The sequence below is a fragment of the Orycteropus afer genome, unplaced genomic scaffold (assembly GCF_000298275.1).
Source record: "Orycteropus afer afer isolate SDZICR_OR568_19922 unplaced genomic scaffold, OryAfe1.0 scaffold00197, whole genome shotgun sequence".
Lineage (NCBI taxonomy): Eukaryota > Metazoa > Chordata > Mammalia > Tubulidentata > Orycteropodidae > Orycteropus > Orycteropus afer.
In genome coordinates this window covers 498004-506529 of record NW_006921784.1, presented here as the reverse complement: position 1 = coordinate 506529, position 8526 = coordinate 498004, and the positions used below count along the sequence as shown (strand labels likewise).

The following is an 8526-nucleotide window of genomic DNA, read 5'->3' as shown; positions in this document are numbered from 1 at the left end:
TCTGAGCCCCAACCTGTTTCCCTTCACCCCCTGCATCCTTGCAGGGATCCCCCTTTTCCATTTTGTTTTGGGAGTCTCCTCCCTCCTCCACTGTCCCCGACTGCCCTCCTTCACCTGGCCCTTGGGCTCGGGGCCTGGTCCCCTGGCCCTCACCCCCTTTAAGTTCTTTGGTCTGCGGGGCCCCGCCCCCTCTCCCCACTGAGCCTGGACCCTTCTCGCCTTTAGGCAGTGGCACAGTTCCTTGACCTTGACCCTCAAGACTCCCAGTCAGGGCCTTCTTAGCCTTTGGCACTGGCTCCTTAGTGCTGGCCTGGGGACCAGGAGGAGTACCTGGGGTCTCCCCTCTCCTTTCCCCTCCAAGGTCTATGGTTGGAGGTGGGGTCTTGCAGGTAGGGGAATTCTGGGGGTGAGTCCTCTGCTCCGGTTTGGCTGAGTCAGGGTCCAGCCTGGCCACCATCAACAGCACATCACCCCTCCTCACACCTCTCTTGAAGGGGAGGGGTCTTTTCGGCTTCTCGCCATTGATGCTGGTCATCAGCACAGGGTCCGTCCTGCCGGTCCCCTCACTCTCCTTGCTCGGAATGTTTGAGTCCTGCGGAGAGCTTGGCTGGTGGCCTTGGGTAATCTGTTGGCTTCCTGATTTGGTGCCACTGTTGGACTTGCTGTTGGGTTGCTTGTTGGAAAGTTCTGGGATCTAGAAGAGAGAGACCACAGTCATGCTTCACTGCTTGCTGACTTGTCTGGGTCATCACTCATTCATTCATTCATTCATCCATACAAACATCCTCAAGCACCTCCAGGATTTTGATAGGCACTGTGCCAGGCAATGATGTCCCTAGGTGAGGCAAATGGTTAAGTAAGCACTTGCCCACTAACCAAAAGGTTAGTGGTTCAAGTCCATTCAGAGCTACCTCAGGAGAAATGCCTGCAAATCTACTTAAAATAAATAAATAAATAAAAATTAATTATTGAAAAACGTATGGGGCACAGTTCTCCTCTGACACCCACCAGGTCTCCATGAGTCAGATTCAAATTGATGGCAACCTATGCCAGGCAATACCCTGGATCCTGGTCCAGTGCCTTCAGGCCATGTGACAAAATGGAGAGTGAACTTTGGAGCCTGACAGATCCAAGTTCAACTCCTGTATCATTGGCTGTGTGGCCTTAGGTAAATTACTTCCCTCCTCTGACTCTGTTTCCTCATCCATAAAATGAGGATTTATAAAGGCTTACCTTGTAGGATGGATATGAGGATTTATGATAACATTCAGAAACAGCCGAACACAGAGTTTAAAAAAAAAAAAAAACTCACTGTCATCAGGTTGATTCCAATTCATAGCAACCCCCACTGGGTTTCCAAGGCTGTAAATATTTACAGACGCAGACTTCCCCATCTTTCTTCTGCAGAGCAGGTAGTGGGTTCAAACCACCGACCTTGGTTAGCAGCCAAATGCCTTAACCACTGCACGCCAGAGCTCCTTCAGCATAGAGTAGGCCCTCAGTAATAGTAGCTGCTGCTGTTGCTGTTCATGTCCTTATTTCTGCCTTGATTGCTCCTGCTGGGCCAGAAGGGATCTGGGGAAGGGACTTCAGACTCATCATGAGAGAAGGACCTGTTCTAATCTCAGCTGGGTGACCATGGGCAATGCCACCAACCTACTCTGAGCCTCAGCTTCCCATCAATAAAGGCAGATACCACCTGACCCTCTAGATCTTTTATAGCATGAGATGTGGAAAACACTTTGGATATTGCAGTGAAAACAAGCAGGAGCTTCTAGACCCAGGGAAGGCCCTGTCCCTGTCCTGGGGCTCCTTCACTCTTCCTAGACCTACACATTCAGGTCATATAACACTCAAGAGGTCTCTCCACACCCTGCTCCTCCTTCGGGCCTTTTTACTGCTTGTGATTTCAGCTCTCCACGCTCCTCTGTCCTCACACCAGCCTGTCCAAAAGGACTTTGTCTCCATGTGTGTAGAAAGAAATCCCACCTTCCTAGTGCTCTTCCCCACCTGCCCTAGTCTAGGTGGGTCCATCTTGGACAGTGGTCACATTCATCTCCCAGATGCCTAGGCCTCGGATTCTGGGGTTCTCACCCTCATGCATTCAATCTGGCCTCAGAATCATGTTGATTTCATCCTGAAAAGCTTCTCATCTGTGTCTCCTTTCCTAAAGCCAGGTCTCTCACCTGCCCTATTGTCACAGCCTCTGAAATGGCATCCCTGCAGTTTGCCACCAGTCATTTTAACCCCGTTCAAAGCTTCTGGAAGCAGCTCACAGCCTGTGTGGGAAATCATTCAGCACCATCATCTGACATTCAGCATCCTAAGTGAGCAGCCCCCACCCTCCATGAGTCCTACTTCCCCTACTGATCCCCATACTGCCTGAGGAGCCCTGGTAGCACAGTGGTTAAGAGCTTGGTTGCCCACCAAAAAGGTCAGTGATTCCAGTCTGCAGTCACATCCAAGAGCCATCGCTCCAGCATCCATGGCAAGTGGCTCCGTCTGACCATCTGGGTCCAGGCAGGATACAGTCTTGGAAAGGGGATCGATATACTTGGCAAATCTCACCACTGTCTACACCATCTTGTAAGTGAGTCAGTGCCTTCTTTTTAACCACCCACCACGGAGGAGACAGCAGCATGAGGATGGGCCAAGCAAAAGCAGGAACCCCATTCTCTGACAAATCCTCTTCCTTCAGACTTCCACAGTCCCCCAAGCCTGTTTTCCCCTCTGCATCCTTCTTAGCATGTGGGAAAGCAGTACCCTTAGTATCACAGGGTCCCAGAGGAAACTCAGAGCACATCCATTTTACAGATAAGCAAACTGAGAGCAAGAGAGTAGGTGGGATTTGGACCTCATGGAGTGGTGGGCCAGAACTAGAAGCCAAGTCATCTGACGTGTGATACAGATCTCTAGAAAGAGTTATCCAGTAACAAGTATTATGACAACAAGTGGTATCCAGCCTCTCCCTGCCCCTCGCCAGCTGGGTGGCCTTAGGCAAAATCAGGACACCTCCTCCAGCCTCATTTTCTTTCCTGCAAAATGCAGATGAACTATAAAGCCTCCTTCCAAGGATTGTATGAGGATCAGATGAAACAGTTTATGCTGAGACAAGAAGAGAGGGTACAGACTTATTTACTGATCAAGGCAAGAGAATGAAGTTGGCGAGACCAGCCAGAGCTTGCTGTGTCTCAAGAACATGTCCTGAGACTGCCCTGCTCTCAGCCCAGGGGCCATCTTGGCCCAGGGTCCAGCCACCTGTTGTAGCCCGAGGCCTGTCCATCCCACTTTTTGGGTCTCTGTCCAGGACCAGCGTGACTGTTTGTCCCCATCTTCTGATCAGATCTGCTTCTTAGCCTGTGCACAGAGACACCAGCAGAGCCAGCAGCTTCATGGGACCTTTTCCTCCTTGGCCCTCTGTGGCCACCACACCAGCCACCTCACTCACTCACCAGACTGGCCCTTCCCCACGCAGCCCCAGAGAGCAGCACACAGATCTCACCCTGCCTGTGCCTCAACCTGGCTTCATTACCTTAACAAGTCATTTGAGCTCTCTGGGCCTCAGTTTCCACCTCTGGTAAGTGGGTATCATCCCATCCACCCTGCTGCTTCACAGGATAGCAGATGAGTCTACCTACAGCAAAGTGAGTGCTCACTAGTGATAAACCCACACAGTAAAACTTCATCATGACTTAAGGACAGCCCTACTGAGGTCACCTTTGGCCCCTGTGTATGCCTAAGGGCAGGCAGGGGTGGAGACAGAGCCTATTGCTGCCATCCTCACCCACAAAGACTTGGCGGGGGTGTTTCAGCAGCAGCTGTTGCTCAGCTGCTGGAGGTCTTCTCTCAAGCAGCAAAGTTATTGTCATGGAACAGGTGCAGGGACCTGTGGGACTAGCCAGGCAAACAACAGCTGAGGGGGCCCAGGGAGGAGGAGCCAGGGTGGCCATATGGCTCAACTCAACAGCAGGCTCTGAGGCCAGCGGACCTCACAGCCCAATCACTGCAACATTCATCCCACCTCAAGGGGGCACTGCAGAGACATAAGGAGATGCCCTTCCTGCCTAACACACGCAGTGATACTCCCTAGGTGCACTGCACTTCAAGTTGGTCTCCCTGATGTAGAGACATCTATCTCTGCATGTTCCCTGGCTAAGGAGCCGGGGAATAGGAGGGAGAAAGCACTGGTCACCACCAGGGACAAGTCTTAGCCAACTATTGTTTCAATCCAGCAGTGCTTTTCAAAACAGTTAAGGGCTTTTAGGGGGCACTAAACAAGCAAAAGAGATGTCAACTGGAGCATGGAGTTCCCAACCTATGCCAAGCATGGACCTTGCAGTCACTGGGTTAGACACATTCTGTGGGGGTCAGGGGAGGGACCTGGGTAAGCATGGCAGTTGGAAGGCACTTGGGGAACTCAAGGCCATAGCCAGTGGGTAGTTAAGGTTGTGTGTCAATTTGGCTGGGCCTGGTTGAATGGCCAGGCAGCTGGATGTAGTGATTCCCCATGACGAGGCTGGTAATCAACTCCATGGTGGAATCTACTGGAGTGCCTTAGGGATGTGGTCTGCTTGCAATCTATAAGGAGATAACTTTGAGAAAGGTCTCTGAGCTCTTTGGCATGCTTGGACCCTGCAGGTAGCCGAGTCTCCAGTCAACAGCCAGCCATGTCTCCTGTCGATCTTGGGATTGTCTCTGAACTTGAACTAGTGGCCTGCTGTGTTGTTTGGTAATTTTGGGACTGTGGCCTTTTCACTTGTTGACCTTGGGTTTATCAGCCTCAGCAGCCAGCAGCTGCCTGAGTTAAGAGAAGCTTCCAGCTCCAGTGGGCTGGGAGCAGAAGGCAGAGCTGAAACCCAAGGTTGAGGGGCCTTCACCCAGCCTCTAGAGCTGGCACTTTGAACTCAGACTTCTAGCCTCCAAAACTACCTGGGGAAGGGCCAATAATTCCTGTTTGTTCAAGCCATCCACTGTGGTATTTCTGTTAGAATGGCACTAGAGGACCAGAACAGCCAGTTACTCCTGGTATGAAAAGGCTTCAATATTTCAGTAACCAATACAGCTATACTGGTGAGTACAAATGAATGTCTTTCTGGTTACAGTGAACTAACTATTCATCCTTAGCCAGTATCTAGGCTTCTTTTTTTTCAGCCATAAGGGGTAAAATGATCCCCACCCATCATATCTCAGCTAGCATCACTCATTCTTTAAACAAACATTTGTTGGGCACTCACTATAGGCTAGGTACTATGACAGCTGCTCGAGACACAGATTTGAATAAGAACTGGAATTGTTGCTCCTAAGGAATTCCACATCAAACAAGTCATGTGATCAAATCATTACTATACAGACGACAGTTAAGACAAGCATAGAGGGTGTGGTGCGAATCAGAAGAAGGGCAATGAGAGAACTCTTCCAGAACGTGCAATTTGAGCTGGGTTTTGAAGGATGCATAGGAGCTCAATAGATAAGGTCAGGGAAAGGGCATTCCTCAAGGCAAGGACAGCCAGAGCAGAGGCAGGATGGTTTGAAAGCTCATATAACTACAAAAACAGGAGTTACTCAGAGGAGGCTCAAGGAAGAGACTGGTAGGAATCAAAAGACACCTGGTCCACTTCCAGTGGGGCCACTTACCTCTTGTTCTGGAGAGGCAAGTGCTGCCTCTTTCTTCCGTCTTGCTTCCTTGGACTCTTTCTCAGTCTCCCGGACCAGCTGCCTAATGAAGCCCCCTGGGATGACAGAGAAAAGGGGTGGGGGCGAGGACGGTGGCGGGCTCTTGTCCTCTTCCCGAATCTGTTTTGCAGAAGCAAGGAAGGAGAAAGCTCAGTGAGTGAACCCATGGAGGTGAGTTGCCCTAAAGAGTTGGTGACGGAGCCTGGGAGGGGACTGAGAAGGACACACATGACCAAGCCCAGGCATGAGAGGCATGACAACGCGAGTGAGGCCTGGGAGGCCTCCAGGAGGCCTGAGACAGTGCATGAGGATGGAATGCATGAGCAGCGGGCTATGCCAGTCAGTGCGCTTGCACCTAGACCAAGTCTCCTTGTGACGTGAATTTGGACCATCAGTGGCGCTGGTTCCCTCGTTGGCATGGGACAGACCCCACCTCGGGGAGGACCTGCCCCCAAAGGAGCTCTTCTGGTTCCCAGACAGGATGGATCTAGGGAACCAGCCATACTCGCCCTCCTTAGCTTGTAGCAAACGGCTCCAAGAGTTAACATCATAGAACTAGAGTTAGTAGTCATGGCAACCATATGCGTGTGAGAGCAGAACATACTTCATAGGATTTTCAATGGCTGATTTTTCATAAGTGGATTGCCAGACCTTTCTTCTGAGGTACCACTTGGTAGATTTGAACCATTGACATTTTGGTTAGTCACTGAGTGCTTTAACAACTTGCACTATCCAGGGTCATCATGAATCAGAAGTGACTCATTGGCAACTGGCTTTTTTTTTTTTTTTTTTTTTCTTAGTTACTAGGGTTAAGTGCTTGTCTTTTAGCTGAAAGGTTGGTGGTTCAAACCCATTCAGAGGCCCGTCAGATGACAGGTCTGGTAATTTCCTTCTGAAAGGTCGCAGCCTTGGGTACACCATGGAGTGGTTCTACTCTGCACACACACAGGATCACAATGAGTTAGAATCTGCTCAATGACAACTAACAACAAGAGTTAATACAATGGAACTAATGGCAGCTGACATTTATTGATCAGTTACTGTGGCCCAGGCACATGGTAAGGTCGGGAAGGTCTTCCAGCCACGTTTATGTAAGGATGGAACCCTGTGGCTCAGCCCACTCAGCTGGCCTAGTGCTATGGCTTCTTCAATGGTCTTTAAACCAGGACCTGGGCAGCAGAGGGCTCCCCAACACTGGGACCTACAACACTAGTACCAGGAATTTATTTCCAGAAACACAGCCCAGGCCAGAGCTGATTGGACTTGGCTGGGGCTCAGGCCCCATCATTTGCCACAGCGACCTAGGAGACTGAGGCATGGCACCAGCTATGGACGATGGAGTGTCTCCTCAAGCAGCATCACTATGACTGCCTGAGAAATTGACCACACCAATGCCTTATATGGAAGAGCTACGCATTGGCTTAAAATAACCTCCTTATCAAGGTCCTGTGTGTGTGTGGCTGGCAGACTTGATCTTTGCAGCCCAGCCGATAAAAGGGGAATTCAAAGGAGATAGGAAAGACCAGGAGGTAAGGCAGAGCCTGTGGAATAAGGCAGAGTGAGGCAGTCCTCTGCCTGGGGCCAGAGACGCTTGGGGATATGCAGTTCTGGGCTCCCACTGACACCACATTTCTTCCTTGCCAGAAGTCCCTGGGTGTTGCAGATGGTTAACATGCTCAGCTGCTAACCAAAAGGGTGGAAGTTCTAGTCTACCCAAAGGCCCCTCAGAAGAAAGGCCTGGTGACCTACTTCTGAAAAATCAGCCACTGAAAATCCTGTGGAGTGCAGTTCCGCTCTGACATGCATGGGGTCACCATGAGTTGGCGCAAACTGGTCTCTGCTTCCCAATGTGGACTGAATCCCACCCCATCAGTGAAACAGTTTTAAGACACACTCTGTAGATGTCACCATGTGCTTCTTTCAAAACTATCCTCGATCCTACACTCAGACAAGTCTCGGAGGTACAGGGGCAGCCAAGAGGCAGCAAGGAAGAAGCTTTTCACCCACCCGGTCTGCCGCCTCCAACTCATCAAGTGATACACAGGCTGGGGGGTGGGGTGGGCAAAAGGGACTGAAGAGGTAGCTGGCTTCAAAGAAAGAGGCTGACTGTCATGTTCTCTTGTGAGAAATACAAAAGGGAAAGAGTAGTAACTGAGGAGAACAACTGCTTTCCAGGTCTCCATGGTGACAGAAAGCAGGGACAATGGAGACCCTTCCCCAGATGATAAACATGGCGGCCAAGAGCTCTGCCTGCCCCACCCCCACCTCCTCCCACACAGACCCGAGTGTTCATCAGAGCTGCCATGGGGACCGAGATGGGACGGCCACCTACTCTCTTTTCCTCACCACCGACGGAGGAAAAGGAAAGCAAGGCAGGCCCCCAGGAAGCCATAGGAGCAGTCAAGGGCATGGCTAACCAAGCTGGCTCTGAGGAGACGGCATGTGGGACTGGACATGCCACAGGGGGCACTAGAAATATCAGCTTCCCTGCTGCAGGGGCCGCCCAGCTGTGACTTGTCCTCCAAGGACCCTGTGGCTGCAGCCCCAGCCCCGAGTGTCACTTCCCTTCTGCTCCCACAGGGCGAGGCGTGATGAGATGGCCATGCTGAGGCAGTGCCAGGCCGTGAGATGAGGTGAGAAGGTGCTCCCTGCCAGACAGCACGGAATGAGGCTCTACAGACACATGGAGCCCACGAGATGCTGGACACAGGACTGACACACGAGACAGGGGGGAGAGAAGAGAGAGACATGGTTAGGTCATGTGCACAGCGCAGCTCCCACCCCCACCAACGCCACAGACCCAGACCACATGGGGGAGCAGGCACAGCTGGCCACAGCTCACTGTCATTTCCT

The 8526-nt window shown here is 51.4% G+C and overlaps 1 protein-coding gene across 1 annotated transcript in view; it reads right to left on the bottom strand.

Moving 5' to 3' along the window:
• The window catches only part of MYO18B (myosin XVIIIB), a 368096-nt gene extending 359819 nt beyond the window's left edge, over positions 1 to 8277 (bottom strand). Inside the window, exons 1-3 of the mRNA XM_007947984.1 lie at positions 8241 to 8277; positions 5635 to 5795; positions 14 to 694 (exon numbers count right to left, since the gene is read on the bottom strand). Coding sequence (XP_007946175.1) covers positions 14 to 694; positions 5635 to 5795; positions 8241 to 8277 — 879 coding nt within the window. The remainder of the gene's footprint in view (positions 1 to 13; positions 695 to 5634; positions 5796 to 8240) is intronic.
• Positions 8278 to 8526: the final 249 nt, after the last annotated feature.